The 18,161-nt window shown below is 43.0% G+C and overlaps 1 protein-coding gene across 1 annotated transcript; it reads right to left on the bottom strand.

The window, feature by feature from the left end:
* Positions 1–1,111: 1,111 nt before the first annotated feature.
* Positions 1,112–6,745, bottom strand: LOC123445278 (protein DEK-like). The gene is made up of 11 exons (XM_045122243.1): positions 6,458–6,745; positions 6,238–6,271; positions 5,347–5,426; positions 5,208–5,267; positions 5,003–5,110; positions 4,850–4,927; positions 4,700–4,765; positions 2,874–3,345; positions 2,184–2,263; positions 1,876–1,906; positions 1,112–1,648 (listed from the first exon to the last, which is right to left on the bottom strand). The coding sequence occupies exons 1-11, from the start codon at positions 6,728–6,730 to the stop codon at positions 1,464–1,466; spliced, it is 1,467 nt and encodes a 488-aa protein (XP_044978178.1). The 5' UTR covers positions 6,731–6,745; the 3' UTR covers positions 1,112–1,463.
* Positions 6,746–18,161: the final 11,416 nt, after the last annotated feature.

Here is an 18,161-nt window from a genome sequence, read left to right as displayed (position 1 = left end):
ACCCTAATGTACACATCTACGAGCAAACACAAAATTTCATTCTTACCGGAGCGTACGCCACCCGAGGAGAAAACCCCGGCAGGAAGGAGATGGGCGGTCAAGAGGAGGAGGAGGAGCTGCTCAAATTTGGGACTGAAATTAATTAATTCAAGTCCGTGCCGACCCCCTTGATGTCCGCATGTGGCCAGCCTGACTCACTTGTCACACAACCATCCACCTACCTCTGTCTGCTTATTTAATTTGTTTAAAAAAGCGGACATGAACAAGCCAGCGGACAAGCCAAATAAACGAAAAGCAAACAAAATCGCCGTCCATTTAGGTTTGATCTTAGCTCCTCGAGAAGCCTTTGTCTCAGAGCTTGGAAAGACATTGCTCATCCAAAAACATGAGGAAGGATTGCTGTACCGAAAATCTACAGCCTATGAATCAGGGTCTAATACTTTCTACTGTCTGGAGAATTGAAGCAAGTCTAAATATTTCCCTGACTCCTCACTTTGGACAGTTAGATCTAGCTTGCCAAAATCTTCATATTGGACTTCCATCCTCAAGATGATCCGTAAACTGAAAGCTCGCTACTTTCAACACATTACCCAAGGTGAAATTTCTGCCTGGAACACACCTTGATGCACTGCTTTGTGAAGGTAGCCTTGTTTGCACGGCACTCAAAATCAGCCAAACAAGCGTGCATGGAGGCTACTTCGCAAGGCTCTGGTATGAGGAGGGCTGCTCGATTCTCCTTGGCATGTTAGGGTTTAGGGATCATCTTGAGGATGGAAGTCCAATATGAAGCTGCTTACTGATGATCATCCTCATGCCACCATTCCAAATATTTTCAGTTTTCTCTGGTTGTTCAACTCACAGGTATACAAGAATCTCCGGAGTTCATCTTCATGATTTTGTAATTCATGCAGTACTACGCATTTGAGCTGAATGAACATGGTGCGTTCGTTCACCGTTCAAACAACAAAAATCAGACCCCCTATCAACTTCAAAAATGTCACAGCAAAAACAACACTACTATAGTTCATAAGTCATAACACATCAACATAAGACGCATTGCATTTGTAACATGGTGAGAAAGGCATGAATTGCAGACAGCGCAAGCAAGAAATCCACAAGAATACAACTGTTTTACATGGATAAAATGCAAGGAACAGAACAAGGATAAGTATGCATGCTGCAAATTACAGTCAGGGCTAGCTACCTAAGAAAGAAACATAGTCATATGACCAAACAGCTATTGTACATGACCAGCAACTAAGAGACTACAGGTCAATAACACCGAGTCAAGCACAACAACCAGGCATGCAGGGCCACCAAATGGTTAACAAACATTCTAGCACTGCCCAGGCCACCAAAATGGTTGTTGCGGTGCCATCATTGTACAGGCGAAAAACAGCGCCAGCAACCAAGAAGAACACTCGACAAATACAGGATATCACATCTCGTCAGGCCAGCTCAGCTTATTTCTCATCCTTCTCTTCATCAGGATCCTCCTTTGAGTCTTCTTCCTTCCTGCCATTCTCTTCTGCATCCTCTTCCTCGTTTTCTTCCTCGCCTTCATCATCGGACATGCTGTTGATCACTTCCTCTATGATGCGCTTCACCTCCGACTTCCTATCCATGAGGTCCATGTCAAAGTGGTCTCCTGAGGTGATAGCAAAAAACACAGAAAAATGTCAGTGCATTCATTACACCAGACAATTGTGTTCATCATGACTCCTTTACTCCCTCGGTTCCAAAGTGTAGTTCATAGACTTTCTAAACATAGTCAAATTTTGTGATGTTTGACTTTTCAAATAATCTATACACGCTACATTATGCAACAGAGGGGATACTACAATGAAACTTTAGAAAATGGCAAGAACAGGATACCTAATTTCTTGAGAATGTCAGCCAGAGTTGCCTACATGAAGGTAAGGTAATGTAGCCAGGTCAGAATGATGAAGGACCAAAAAACATGCAACATGAACACAACATAACATAATACTCCCTCCATAAAGAAACATAAGAGCATGTAGAACACTAAAATAGGGATCTAAACACTCTTATACTCCCTCCGTCCCAAAATAAGTGTCTTAAGCTTGATACAACTTTGTACTAAAGCTAGTACAAAGTTGAGACAGTTATTTTGGGATGGAGGGGGTATTTCTTTACAGAGGGAGTAATCTGCATCTGCATACCGTATTGAAGTCCACTTCTTTCAATATGTTACTAACAACAGCATGCAACTGTTTAGTGGTTGGGGCCACCTTGCCTTTTCCTGGAGAAGATGGAAACATTGGTTATAACAGCTTTCTACTCCCTCTGTTCCTAAATATAAGTCTTTTAAGAGATTTCACTAGGCGTCTACATACGAAGCAAAATGAGTGAATATACACACTAAAGTATGTCTATATATATCCGTATGTAGTCCATTAATGGAATCTCTAGAAAGACTTAGGTGGTGTTTCTTTTCAAGGGACTAGACTTTTTTTAGTCCCAGGGACTAAAGAAAAAAGTCCCTCCAAGAGAGTCTTTTTGTAGTCCCTTAAGGAAAAGTCCCTCCTGTTTCTTTACCTCGGGACTTTTTAGTCTAGTCCCTGGGTAAAGAAACACCACCTTATATTTAGGAACAGAGGAAGTAAGTGGCATCTCATAACTTGGAACTCAAAAAATACAAATAAAGCAATATCAAACTGGAAGCTGTTAAAACAATTCAATAAGTGTGACTTCTGATAATACTACCAAAACAAAGTAAAGTCAGCCAACATCAATTAAGTCTTTTCATGAGAACAAATAAGCTCGCTGATGATCCAAAATTAACTAAAATTAAATAGTTGTAAGACAGTTGTATTCTTGTGGGTTTCCTGCATGGGTACAAAATTTCATACCTTTATTTTCACCGGTTGCCTTGGGACCTGGCTTCTTGCGTGCCTTACTGTTGTTTTGGCTCTCTTTTCCATCATCCTTTTTAGGTTTTGCAACCTTCTTCTTGGCCTTGTCCACAGGTGTTTTGCTTTGCTTTGTTGAATTCTTTGGTGTTCTCTTGACAGCCTTTTTGTTCTCCAACTCCACATCTGGCTTTGACACACTTTTTACAGATTTAGTAGGAGTCTTCTTTACCGATGCATCCTTTTCCTTTGCCTTGGATCCAGCTTCCTTATTCCCTTGTTTATCATCTTTTGACTTTTTCTTAACTGGTGTCACTTCAGGCTCTTCATCACTCTTGGCATCTTCTTTCACTTCAGCATCCTCATCACTTCCTCCCATTGACAAGTCCTCGGAATCAGCAGGACCAGCACCATCTTCATCATCGTCCTCTTTTTCAGCCTCAACTGCTTGTTTCTGACTCTTCCTCTTTTTCTGTACATAAAACCACATCACAATTGAAGTACTACACACAAACACTAATTACAAATAAATGCTGCAGAAAGTCATAGGCACTACCTAAATGCTAGTTACAAATAACTGTTTTTGTGAAATTTAACATAATAATCAATTGTCAACTAGAAGCAAAATATTAGTGGTTCTCTATGTCCCAAAAAAAACACCAATTATGGAGTACAGAAAGAGAGCATGAAGAAAACACAAGATAGGGCTGAGCGCAAAAGTGAGTGCAAATTTTTGGCCAGGTTCCTTGGAGTCCAGTATAGTGAAAAAAAGGTAAGATATATCCCCATAGATTCCCAGGTATAGCTTCTTAATTTTTTCATAGTGTTTACAATAAAAGATGTTACTAAACTGCCATTCTTTCACCAGTGGAGTGAAAACCTCTCAAATATCCCTTGTTAATGTGACAAACAATAAAAGGCCATCTAGCATTATTTATTTTTATTTGAATCCCATTGGGCAATTGGAATAATACTTTGCTACATTTCTCACTGTCTCTCTGTGATGCACAAGCCAGCCACTAAACATAAGAGGGTACCTAAGGTAGGTGTCACACTGTTGGTGCAGGTCCCATGCAAGCAGAATGTCCTTGAGGAACCTCAAGATTAAATGATTAAATCACTATTTGAACTCAGAAGGTATTAGCCCAAGGACTCGGGGACTCCTAATGAATGAGATTCTCACATGGATAGACATTCTTCCATGAACAGCATAACAGATTACATCCTTGTCACTTATTATTAAAACTGAAATTCGTTGTCCTAAAGATGGTTTGTTCTTTATTGTTCTTCACAAATCACACTGTCAATTTCATTCTTTAAAGAGTGTGTTGCAAGAGAGATAATTCTAAGAAGTCAAAAACATCCAATAACAAACAGTCATCATCTAACATTAAGAAAAGAAACAATTGCAGTAAACTTTCACTGCCACTATGTTGGTGCTGCAGATAGACAGCTACAGAAAGAGTAGACTAGAGAGACATTTCCAATGACAGATGGTTAAACTAAAAATGAGCAGATTACAAATTTTCTGATGCAGCCAACAGAGCACCAGACATCAGGACATAGGTGAAGGCATTCCATGATAAATGGGTTTTCTAGCAGAACAAGAGAGGTTAAAAGGCACTTTATGGGTAGATGCAGGTTTGTAGAAAGGGAATTTTGTAACATTCTTAGCAGACTTGACAAGGCAGGCAGGCAGTGAGTAATCCCCTCACATGTAATAGGTGGACAGGTGTCTCACCCTTCCTCTCTATGAATATATGATACACAAGCATATTCTATAAAAAATGGCACTTTAAGCTGCCATCAGCACAGCATGTTATTACCTTCTCTCCACCTTCAGCTGTTGCCTTGCTAGTTCCTTTAGACTTCATGCGGCGCTTCTTCCCTTTCTGGAATGACAAAGATTAGGATTATGAAATTCGGTTTGCATTCCCATGTGGAAGAGCAAGATCTGCATTAATTAAAAGACATACCTTCACAGCACTGATAACAACAGCTCTGGTAATGCAAGGAGACTCCAGAAACTCAAGCAATTTGGCAGAAACTTCCTCCTGAATATAGCAAAATATTGTTACTACAGACTTCACTACTGAGATCATTAATAACAAGTGCTTAAGCAAATTAACCTTCTTTGCAGTACTTTTGGCCTGAACATCGAGTATATCACAAAAATCTAGCAACTTCTCCTTGTTCATCTTGTCAAGCTTATCTTTTATCTTGCTCCTTTGCTTTTCCTGATCAAAATTACACAAGGACATCTATTAAGACAAAAAAACAAGGATCTAAGCAGAATTGCTAGGTTTACAGCACAGCATCATCACAAAAACTCACCGGATTGTCAGTCCAAACATAACCAGAAAACTGGGATAAGTTTCTTTTCAAGAAATGGGCCTGCAGAGAATCAAACGGGCAGTTAACAAAACAAGCATATAGCAAGTTAAATTAGAGCAAGACAATGTGGAAGCCTCACAGTTGATTTTCTCCCATACAATAAAGAATGGAGACTCTGCAGATTGTCATCCGCCTTTCTCTTGGTTAGTTTGAAAAAAACTAAGGAAACAAACTATTAGTCCAACCTGTGAATTATGAGGTAGCTATTCCCAGAATGATAAACTGTGCAATGCAGTTACAAGATGAAGAGTCCATAATGTCTTTATTTATCCAACACTAACTAAAACACAAGTAACAACTTCAATCATATACTGGACAACTGAGCAAGATGAAGATCATAACACTCAAAATCAGGGGAAGCAAGTTATGAACATTGACAAACAGTAGCACTAACCCAAAGTTCAGAGATAAAGACAAGCAGCAGCAGTAACCAAAAATCCAGAAAATTGCACTTAGAAAACAGGTTAGGTGACTTATGGAAATTACTCATAACAAACTCTGCATGAATCTGCTTATACAGTCCTTTGAAACATGCCAATAAATTTTAGGGATGTGCGAAGTTAGAAATATACAACATTAGGCAAAGATAACTGAATAAACAGATCCACAAGTCATTTACAATGTCCCGGGCGCACATAGACCTTGGACTAAGATCCATCAGAAACGGCCCCTGGGTTGAACAAAGACAGGATCTTATGGATGGCAGGCTGATCCATTCATTATGTTATTTCATTCTACTAGTAACTAAGCAAACTTCTTTATGAATAACTCTGGAAACACCAGATATATCCACCAGAAAACCAGAGACTTCAACAAGATCAGGGACTATTAATAAGCATAGCAAGAGGTCATCACTAGAGCAGGCACGCAAGTGGATCCTGAGCGGCACCACAAGGCAAAACGGGTACAGACATCTAGCAGCAGAGGCAGGAAAAACAGTAGATAATTCAGGGGCTAGGCGAGAGATTACCGTTGGGGATGTCCTTGAGCTTGGTCCCAGAGCCCTGAAACAGAGGAAGCAAGCAAGAAGGAATCAGCAGATGGACAAGCGAGCAGGCGATAGGTTGACGCGTGCAAGAAACGGCCGCATCTATTCTCGGCGCGGCGCCGTCACAGCAGGCTGAGGATAACAGCGGCGCAGATCGGGGGGGCAGAGGAAGGCGAACGGGGGACGTGTGCGGGGATTTGACCTGGAGAATGGAGGCGGACTTCTTGGCGGGGGTGGAGCGCGGGGTGAGCTCGGAGTAGCGCTCGACCGTCTTGCGCTCCCTGGACGGCCTGCCGGTGGCGGGGGTGGCCGGCGCCCTCTTCCTCTTCCCCTTGGCCCGCTTCTTCTGCGGCTGCTCCTCCTCCTCGTGCTCCTCCGCGGACGCCGGCTCCTCCTCGTGCTCCTCCGTGTCCATGGGGTCGTCGGCGGGCGGATCGGCCGGGGCGGGGTCGGCGGGCTTGGCGGCGGTGGCCATGGGCTGCGGGCGGCCGGCGACGGCGGCGGCGAGCGCGGCTAGGGTTTTAGGGCGGGGGCGGGGGTGGAAAAGGGGGGGAATTTTTGGGAGGCGGAGCGGGGCGGACGGGTGTGTTGTGGGACTGGGGCGCCCGGCGCTATTAAATTGGGGGATCGGATGAGGGATTGGGGATGGGCCGACGGGCGGGAGGAGGGGTGGATTGGGGACGATTTTCGGTGTCCTTCCCGCGCACGCCCCGGGAACCGGAACCGGAGCCGGTTGCGCCCTGTGCGCCAAAATTTGCCCCCCCTTGCGTGTTTCCCCGTTTTGCCCTCCTCCTCCTGAGTTGGAAATTACGTCGTCTTCCGTGCTCCAGAGGGTACGCGTGCTAGGAGCATCTCCACCCGCACACACAACACAACACAAGACGCCCCCAAGTCAGGCTGTAGGTGGATCTAGGATTTAGTGGGATTAATGGTTTCATCCCGCTTAAATTGCTTCATTGGGCTTTCACTCGACAGAGAGAGAAATTAGTGGGCTAAAAGCATCTCTATCAGACCCTGTATAATTGGTCAAATTTATAAAAATTGTATTTTACAGTTTTGGTCGTAAAAATATGGAGAACAAAAATCGTAAAAGTGGTCCGACCCGTAAAATTTTCAAGGGGCACGGTAAAGCCACACCCGAAACCCTTATTTTTGAATGTTGCAAGGCCGATTTTAGGGGGGGGGGGGGCGTATACGGTCAAACATCATGAGAGCAAATATGTCGCCGCGGAGTTTGCCGGAATCCGCCTTAAACTTGTCGAAATTCATCACCGCACGCCGAAAAAGGTCGTTGGACGCCGTAATCGATCGTCGCCGGTTTGAATTGGACGAGCTCGACCTCGCCATGGTCTCCCATGACCTCAGCCTGGCCGCCAGAATCCTCCCAGCGCAGCAGCCAAAGGGGCACGACTCGGCGGGCGCAGCTGGCAACACGACAAGTCGCTGGCGACGGAGGCGGCAGGGCATGACCGGCGGGCGACAAGTCGTGGCCGGCGAGGCTGGGCGCGGTCGGCGTGGTGATGGGTCGCGGCCGACGGGCGATGGGGCGCGTTCGACGGGGTTGAACGCGACCAGTGTGGCCGGCACGGCCGGTTGAAGGAAGGGGCGGCTGCCGGCACGACGGGGTTGTCAGTGAGATGTTTATTTGTTCATATTTTTCTTGTTTGCCAGAGAGATGTTTCAACTAAACCATCACTTGAATCTTTTCCCATCGACAAGGATAAGCAACCATCACCTGGATCTTTACCTATTGAGAATAATAAGCACCCATCATAATCATCAAAAAAATTGGCATTTGTAATGTTCATTTTCAAAGCAAATGGTGCTATGATGTGGTTACATGTATGAAGTGAAGAAAAGTTGTGTTAATTCATTTGTTGCATGTTGCATGCGTGTATGAGGTTCTCGAGGCTGGAGCTTTTGTGTAAATTTTATTGTTGCATACTTGTATGAGATGAGTAAATGGGATTCCACTTAATTCCACTTATCCCATCAGATTTTTAGTGGGATGTCCACTTCTTATCAGCAAACACGAATGAAGTGGATTTGAGGTGGGACACCCATCTAGAATCCCACCTACAGCCTGACCCTCAAGGCGTCTTTATTTTTGTTGGCGCAAAAAAAATTGCAATAGCGCCCTCAGGACATCGAATTCCGTCGGTTCGGGCCATTTTTTGGCCCGGCGATCCCAAGCCGAACCCAGCGCGCTCAGAGAAATTTGGTGGCTCCGACGGAAGGAAGAGTGGCATGTGGACCACCGCTGTCACGCGATATATGCCTTTTTCCCGTCTAGATTCGACCCACGCGCAGCGAAACGCCACACTCTCCTTTCGCTTCTCCTTTCGTCGTCATGCCGATACTATGCCCGCAACAGTTGCCCCGTCGTGAGAAAGGTCAATCCCACGTCGAAAAAAAGGGTTTCGCCACGACAGTATCCATCCCCGCTATTGGTCGAGCTTTCCAGGGCCCAACCCCGTAGGAAAGGATACACGCAGCTACCCACTCACCACGCCCGCTAGGTGTTCGATGGTTTACCTGTTTAGCGATGGACTCCGACGACAAGAAGGCGTTCACAGTTCTAATGCAGGAGGAAGCCTAGGCCGACACCAACGACGAAAAGCACCTCATGATCCTCGCCGCTCTGGCCGGCCTGTTTGCAAATAATGCAAAGTCGTCGCGAGGTGGTTCGGCGTCGGGCCGCCACAAGAGCAAGCAAAGGCATCGAATAGACGACTATTTCTTACTCTACGCCGACTACTTCACCAACACTCCACTACACTGTGAGAAAGTACTTCGACGCCGTTATCAAATGATCTGGAAGCTCTTCCTCGAGATTGTGAATGTCATCCGGAAGTTCGACAGTTGTTTCATTTTCAAGAAGGATTGCATCGACATAGTGGGATTCTCCACACCCTAAAAGTGCACGACAGCTATGAGGACACTTGCATATGAAGCTCCCGGTGATATACATGGAGACCATGGACACATGGTTGAGTCCAACATCATTGAGTGCTTGTACAAGTTATGCATGACAATGCTCGAAGTGTTTTGACCACAATACTCGCGATCACCCAATGCTGAAGACACTACTCGGATCCTAACACGGGATGACGCAAGAGGATTTTTTTTTGGGAATGAAAAACGGTCCATTTGCTTGGCAAGGGATGTACAAAGGCGCGAAAGGAGCTTGCAGTGTGGTACCTCAGGCAGTGGCTACACAGGACCTCTCGATTTGGCACTCCTTCATTGATATGCCAGGAACTCACAACAACATCAACGTCTTGCAGTGCTCGAATGTATTTGCCAAGCTTGTTGAAGGCCATGCTTCTCCGGTGAACTTCGAGGTCAATGGTCGCCACTACAACAAAGGATACTACCTAACCGATGGCATCTATCCAAGATGGTCAACATTTGTGAAGACTATCTCAAACCCTATGCGAGGAGGCAAGAAGTCCCACTTTGCTAAGTGCCACGAGGCTTGCACGAAGGATGTCGAGCGGAAATTTGATGTGCTACAATCTCAATTTGTTGTCACTCGGTACCCCGCTCTTACTTGGTCGAAATCCCAGACGTGGGAAGTGATGAATTGTTGTGTCATCTTCCACAACATGATCGTTGAGAGCGACCAGGAGAAGCCAGTGTTTGACACTGAACCATACATTCACGCAGGGTCCTCTTGCAGTTGTTGGTCACGAGGTACTGATACGTCCCAAATGTATCTATAATTTATGCTTGTTCCATCATCTTTTGGGTGACATTATTATATGTTTTGCTACATTTTTATATCTTTTTACACATATTTGGACTAACATACTAACTCAGTGCACCCAATACCAGTTTCTGTCTGCTCATGTCTTTTTTGTAGCGACTTTTACCCAGATTTCCAGAGTCCCAAAAATCCCGAGGAAAATATAAAAATCAGCGTGACGGAAGCTTCACGAAGCACGAAGATGGGCCACAAGGGAGCCAGGGGCTGCCCACGCGGCCTCCCTGTGCGGCCTGGCCCCTCACCGCACCCACTGGTCACCTAGGTGGGTCCCACCTCCTCTAGTGCCCTCCTTCGGCCTATATTTACCTCTCCGGCGGGAAAACCCTATATCATATCCAGAATCGCGAATTTCTCCATCATTCCGCCGCCGCGGCGCTTCCGAGATCGGGAGCGTCGGGATACCTCTTCCCGGCACCCTGCCGGAGGGAGAATTGACCTCCGGGAGCTTCTCCACCGCCATGGACGTTTCCCGGACGTGCTGTGAGTAGTCCTCCGTGGACCATGAGTCCATTACCAGTAGCTATGTGATGTCTTCTCTCCAATCTTGTGCTTCCATGATTAGCCCTTGTGATCTGCCCCTACATGATCAAGGCATTTATGTAAATTCCCTGCTATTGCTATGCTCGGTTTGCTCGGATCCGATGGATTATGAGATTATGTTCAGATTGTGATGAGTTATATATTTGATTATCATTTTATATTATGTTCTTTAGTGATTCATGCATGTTCTCCGTTGCCTTTTATTGCTTTGGTCGAGTAGTAGATTGTAACTCCAAGAGGGAGTGTTATGCATGATTATGGGTTCATGCCCCTCGAGCGACAGAAACATGAGACTAGGAGATGTGATGTTGCCACGAGGGAGAAAACAACGGTGCTTGTGCCCACGGTTGCAAGGATTGTTGACCTTAAGCAAAGTTCGTTAATGCAGTTGTCCGTTGCTTTGAGTTTACACTTTGGGTGGGGCTCGCAACTTAATACCAGCGAGATGTTCTGGATAGATATCTCAAGGTGGATTATTAGTAAGTAGATGCTGATGAATAAACGGTCTACTTGTCTTGGCGTATTGCCCATTACTTTTGAGCCTCTAACTTTCTAGTAGCATGATTAGCATTGTGGTGCGTTTATAATTCTGTCAATTACCCAGCTGTAATTTGTTTACCCAAGCATAGTTGTTTATCGTCTTTTGAAAGAGAGACATCACTAGTGAACATCATGTGATTGAGGTTCATATTACCACCATTGCTTACACCTCCACCATTTACTGCTTTATTCCCGCTTGTGTTTTGATCCTTTGCAAGCTACAAGGTCAGAGAGATTGGCAACCTCTCTGTACTCGTTTGGAGCAAAGTTATTTGTTGTGTGTGCAGGTCCACGTCTTCTGCTAGTGCCAGAGCAGCGGACACCTACTTTTTGATCCTCGAAGTCCTCCTAGTTCGATAAACCTTACAGTCCCCATGTAAGGGAAATTTGTTGATGACTACATCTCCACCTTCCACTTGGGGTAACCAACGAGGGCGAGAAGTATATCCATCGACTCGTCATCAAGCAAATTTCTGGCACCATTGTCGAGGACTCAAGTCTTCAGAATAGGGGAGTTGCACGCTATATTTTACCTTTGCTTTTTAGTCTTGTTAGTTTGCTTTCTAGTTTTTGCTTTAGAGTCTTATACCAAAAACCACAAAATAAATAGTTGCTTTGTTCTTGCTTGTTGTTGTTGCTATGGGTTCTAGTGAGAACACCAAGTTTTGTGACTTCACTAGTCACCACAGCAATGACTTTATCTGCACTCCTAGTGTCGCTCCCGCTACTGGGGCTACCTCCTATGAGATTAAACCTGCTTTACTGAACCTAGTTATGAAACATTAATTCTCCGGTGCTCGAGATGCCGCTGCTTTGCATTTGAATAATTTTGTTGAGCTTTGTGATATGCAAAAATATAAAGAAGTAGATGGTGATATTGTTAAACGTAAGCTTTTTTTCCTTTCTCCTTGAGAGGAGGAGCTAAAGTGTGCTTCAATATTTTCCTAAGAATAGCATAGATTCTTGGGATAAGTGCAAATATGCTTTTATTGGGAAGTATTACCCGCCTGCTAAGATTATCCAGTTAAGAAGTAACATTATGAATTTTAGACAATTGGATAATGAACATGTTGCTCAAGCTTGGGAACGTATGAAATCTCCTGTTAAGAATTGCCCTACACATGGTTTGACTACCTGGATGGTTATCCAAAGTTTGTATGCAGGATTGAACTTTACCTCGCGAAATCTGTTAGATTTGGCCACGGGAGGAACCTTTATGTCAACTACACTTGGTGCTGCCACAAAGCTATTGGATGAGATGATGACAAATTATTCTCAATGGTACATCGAGAGAGCTCCAACAGGTAGGAAGGTAAACTCTGTTGAGGCGATCTCCTCCCTTAATGATAAGGTTGACATGATCATGACTTTACTCACTAACCAAGCTCTTATAGATCCTCATGATGTTCCTTTAAACTCTTTGGTTGCTCAATAAAGAGAGCAACTTGATGTTAATTTTATCTCTATGAACAATTTCAATAATAATGCTTATAGGAGTCATTTTGGTAGCAATCCTAGACCGTTCCCATCCAACAACTATGGGAACAACAACAATTATCCTAGCATAAAAAACTCCACTTCTGAATTAGAGAGCATGCTTAAAGACTTTATCACTTCTCAAAAAGCCTTCAATAAGAGTGTATACGAGAAATTAGAAAAATTAGATAGTCTCTCTTTGAAGGTAGACAACATAGCTCATGATGTAGAGATGCTTAAAATTAGAACTTCTCCCCTTGGGGAAAGGAACACCACACCTATGAATGCTATCCAAGTCCAAATCAATGAGAACATAAGAATGCTAGCGAAACATAAGGATAGATGGGCTAGAGAAAAAGAAGAGGAAGATAGGATTAAGAGCCTTCCTACACATACTACCATTGCTACTATAAGAGTTGTTGAGGATCTCAAAACGTTTAGCACCCATCACACCCCTAATCCCAATGGACCTATTAATGGTGATGCTAATACCTCAAACATAGGACAAGAAGGTCCTTTGAATTTAGAGACTACCAGGAGGATGAGCTTAGATGACATTACCACCACTTTAATTAATGGTAGTAATCTTGATTTTGACAATTGTAGTCTTTCCGAAGTTATCATTTTTTTTGCAAAGAATGGCTAAAGACCCCACACTAGTATACTCAATATTGCCTTCACCGAGCATATTACCAATGCTCTTATCAAAGCCAGAGAGGAGAAGCTCAAGCTAGAGACTTATGTTCCTAAAAAACTAGAACATGGTTGGGATCCTATGGTCAAGATTAAATTGAATAATATCTCTTGCTTTGCTTTATGTGATGTTGGAGCTAGTGCCTCCGTTACGCCACAAGAATGCATGATATGCTTGATTTAAAACCTTTTGATCAATGTTCTTTTGGTGTTCGTCTTGTTGATTCTTCCACAAAGAAACCTTTAGGAAGAATTTATGATGTTCTTATTGTTGTCAATGATAATAATGTGTCTACTGATTTTCTTAATATGGACATTGAGTGTGATCCCTCATGTCCAATTATTTTGGGACGTCCTTTTCTCCGCATCGTTGGTGCTATCATTGACATGAAAGAAGGGACCATTAGATTCCAATTTCCCATTAAAAAGGAATGGAACACTTCCCACGAAAGAAGATTAAGTTACCTTATGAGTCCATTATTCGGGCAAGTTATTCTTACGGAGTTGATAATACTTGATCTTTTTGCATCATGCCTAACTCAAAGGCATAAAAGAAAGCGCTTGTTGGGAGGCAACTCAATTTGTTTTTACTTTCCGTTTTAGTGGTTTAGATACTTGTTACTACCGTAGCAACATCATTGTATCTTTATTTTCAAACTTTGTGCCAAGTATTAGCCTCCGATTGCAAGAAAGTTCAAAAGTTGTGACATGATGTACAGAAACAGATTCTGTGTGCCTGACGAAAAAATTTGCCAAACATCGCCAGATCATCTTTTTGATCTGAATTATTTTGACAGTATGATCTATATAATTGTCTTTCTGATGTCTATTCTGAGTATTTTGATTTGAGTTGCAGAAGTGCCCCGAAAAAATCATTTACTACATGTTGTTCTGTTTTTCACAGATTTTGCCACGTTTTGCGTTTTCATCGTTTTGCAAATCTTAAGCTTGCTTTTCCTTTGCAAAAAACTTATGTAAATCATGAGAAACAGTAGCTTTTCATGAAAATTATTACTTTCAGTAGGGAATAAATTATTTTACTATCGGTACTAACCACTCTAATCAGCTTATGATGAGTTTCGTATGAAGGGGATTTTCAAGTATGCGATGGAAGATGATGAAATAAGATCCATGAGTATCAAACTCTCAAACTTGGGGATGCCCCCATACACCCCAAGAAACATTAAAGGAGACTCAAGCGTCCAAGATTGGGGATGCCCCTGTGCATCCCCTTCTCTATCAACAATCATCAGTTCGTCCATCTCCATGCTATATTTTTATCACTTCATATGTTATGTGCTATGCTTGGAGCGTCCCGCTCTTTACTTTTTAGTTTGTTTTAGTTTTTCTTGATGTTCATAACAATTCGGAACCTAGTCTTCCTTGTTTGGGAGAGAAACACGCTCCACTTCACCCTAGAACACAATATAGGTTTTCATGCTTATCTTTTTGCGTGTTCTTTATCTTTTCATAGTTGCTGTCATGCTTAGCTCTTAGTTTTCATGTTATATCTTTTTAAGAACTTTTATTTAGGTTGATTTTGGAACTCTCTTGAGTTATCATGCTTATCTTGTTTAGAGAGTTGGCTTGTTGCACTGAGTTGTGTGTCTTGCATGAGTAGGTAATCGAGGTTCCTATTTAAGTATAGTAGTAATTTGCAATAGTTTTGATGTATTGATTTGAGTAATGTTTGGACTATTGGTGCCAAGAACTTGAGCCTATTAGTGATAGGTGTCATATTTTGGGAAATCCGTGTGGTTTTTCAAAAAAAAAAAAGTCGCGAACTCTAGCTACTAGATTGATCGCTAACCTCTAGAGGGGTTGGAATATATAGAGTACCGTCACGTTACCATGGGTCGAGGATGCACAAGGATAACCAAGCCCCCAAACACTCCTCCACGGGGTACTTGTCTCTTTGTGAATCTCCTAGCTAGATAGAGAGTTACCTATAATAAGTGTATGAGTTCTCCGGACTAATGTGAGTATTCGATTGTTGGCACTTCCACCATCCATATTTTGTTAGCCTCTTCGGTACCGTGCATTGCCCTTTTCATCTTGAGAGTTGGTGCAAACTTCACCGGTGCATCCAAACCCTTGGCATGATACACTCTGTTATCATAAGCCTCATTATATCTTTTCTCAAAACAGCCACCATACCTACCTATTAATGCATTTCCATAGCCTTTCTGATATACATTGCCATGCAACATCCACCATCTCATGACTTGATCTTCGTGTCATACATGCTTTTGCTTGATCGAGGAGCCGCATGATAGTTGGGCCTTGCCCTTATTATTGCTACATGACGCGCTAGTTTCATTGCATATCTTGCTACACTGATAGAGGCATACATTTACATACACCATGATAGTTTTCATTTGTCTTTATGTTGAGTACTTCTTATAAAGTGTGAAGATCTTCTTTTTATTCTTGTAAAACATAGGGTGTTGCCCTTAAGTGAGGAAAAGATCCCAAAGAGGACAAATTAAAAGATTCCAAATAGGACAAATTTAAAACCCCAAAAGGACAAATGAGAGATAAATAGAAAGATCCAAATAGGGCACACAAAAAGAAAAAAAGAAATAAAAAGAGAGAAGTGGGCAACACTACTATTCCTTTTGAAAGATCCACACTCATACTCCATTGCTATATTTGCACTCCATAGATATTATCATTCATGCATAACTATGTGGGGACCCTTACACTATAGAACTTGGCTTGCATATTCCAATGTTGAGCCTCCTCTAATGAGCTTCGGGTCTTCATGAGCAAGCAAGTTGGATGCACCCCCACTAGTTCCATTGAAGAGCTTACCTTAGCTCATATGTGCATCCGTTGCATGGAAATCCCTACTCCTCACATCGTATCTATCATTTGGCTTTCTCTCGCCTATGATTGTCCTCATTGATATGAGCCTTTCACACCTTTTTGTCTTCCCTCCCCATCATTATTCTCTTTGCCATCCAAAGTGCCAACATATCTTGCTTACGCTCATCCATTGCATGAGTGCTCAAAGTCATAAGGGAGAGGATCACTTTGACTTGTGTGTGACTAGTGGTCTAGGGATGAGTCAAAATAAGATTCTGAAAGAGACCAAGTGTGAAGTTTAGTAGATTGAGTTATCAATTTTAAACTATTTTTATGCTCTAAACCCATCTCCCATTTCTTGCACACAAACACCATTTGGAGACACTCGAGTCACGGACAGCGAGAGCTCTTGCACCTTTATGTTCTTACTTTGCTATTTTCAATACTAGTTATAGAATATTGCTTGTTATTGTCTTGACTTGAATTTCATATCTTACTTGCTTTATTTTGAAGTTCTTATATGTGTGTTAGCATGTCACCACATAAACTATTTGTGTTATCATTTACCTATTTGAGGACGAGCAGGAATTAAGCTTGGGGATGTTGATACGACCCAAACGTATATATAATTTCTGCTTGTTCCATGATCTTTTGAGTGACATTGTTATATGTTTTGCTACACTTTTATATCTTTTTACGCATATTTGGACTAACCTACTAACTCGGTGCACCCAGTGCCAGTTTATGTCTGCTCATGTCTTTTTTGCAAGGACTTTAACAAATTTCCAGAGTCCCAAAAATCCCGAGAAAAATATATAAAAATCAGCGTGACGGAAGCTTCACGAAGCACGGAGATGGGCTAGAGGGGAGCGAGGGGCTGCCCACGCGGCCTGGCCCCTGGCCGCGCCCACAGGTCGCCTAGGCGGGTCTGGTGCCCTCCTACGTCCTATATTTACCTCTCTGACGGGAAAACCCTATATCATATCCAGAATCGCGAATTTCTCCATTGTTCCGCCGCCGCAGCGTCAGGAGACCTCTTTCCGGCACCCTGCCAGAGGGAGGATTGACCTCCGGGAGCTTCTCCACCGCCATGGATGCTTCCCGTACGTGCCGTGAGTAGTCCTCCTTGGACCACGAGTCCATGTCCAGTAGCTATGTGATGTCTTCTCTCCAATCTTGTGATTCCATGATTAGCCCTTGTGAGCTCCCCTACATGATCAATGCATCTATGCAATTTTCCTGCTATTGCTATGCTCGGTTTGCTGGGATCCGATGGATTATGAGATTATGTTCAGATTGTGATGAATTATATATTTGATTATCCTTTTATATTATGTTCTTTAGTGATTCATGCATGTTCTCCGTTGTCTTTTATTGCTTTGGCCGAGTAGTAGATTGTAACTCCAAGAGGGAGCGTTATGCATGATTGTGGGTTCATGCCCCTTGAGTGACAGAAACATGAGACTAGGGGATGTGTTGTTGCCATCAGGGAGAAAACAACGGTGCTTGTGACCACGGTTGCAAGGACTGTTTACCTTACGCAAAGTTCGTTAATGCAGTTGTCCATTGCTTTGAGTTTACACTTTGGGTGGGGCTCGCAACTTAATATTAGCGAGATGTTCTGGATAGATATCTCAAGGTGGATGATTAGTAAGTAGATGCTGATGAATAAACGGTCTACTTTTCCTGGCATACTGTATATTACTTTTGAGCCTCTAACTTTCTAGTAGCATGATTAGCATTGCGGCGCGTTTATAATTCTGTCAATTGCCTAGCTGTAATTTGTTTACCCGAGCATAGTTGTTTATCGTCTTTTGAAAGAGAGACATCACTAGTGAACATCATGCGACTCAGGTCCATATTACCACCATTGCTTACACCTCCATCATTTACTACTTTATTTACTTTCCGTTGCAATCACTATTTCTACTTGTGTTTTTATCATTTGGAAACACAAAGGCCGGAGAGATTGACAACCTCTTTGTACTCGTTGGATGCAAAGTTATTTGTTGTGTGTGCAGGTCCACGTCTTCTACTAGCGCCAGAGCAGCGGACACCTACTTGTTGATCCCCGGAGTCC

The sequence above is a fragment of the Hordeum vulgare genome, chromosome 3H (assembly GCF_904849725.1).
Source record: "Hordeum vulgare subsp. vulgare chromosome 3H, MorexV3_pseudomolecules_assembly, whole genome shotgun sequence".
Classification (NCBI taxonomy): Eukaryota; Viridiplantae; Streptophyta; class Magnoliopsida; order Poales; family Poaceae; genus Hordeum; species Hordeum vulgare.
Note: the sequence above shows the minus strand (reverse complement) of the source record. Positions and strands in the feature narration are given on the sequence as shown.

What these genes read in the sequence shown, in the direction of transcription:
- LOC123445278 (XM_045122243.1), bottom strand. Translation starts at nt 6,730, where the DNA reads ATGGCCACCGCCGCCAAGCCCGCCGACCCCGCCCCGGCCGATCCGCCC. An exon ending in TGTATGGGAGAAAATCAACT is followed by an intron (nt 5,268 to 5,346) that starts GTGAGGCTTCCA and finishes GATTCTCTGCAG; the next exon opens with GCCCATTTCTTGAAAAGAAA. An exon ending in AAGAAGTGGACTTCAATACG is followed by an intron (nt 1,907 to 2,183) that starts GTATGCAGATGC and finishes ACCTTCATGTAG; the next exon opens with GCAACTCTGGCTGACATTCT.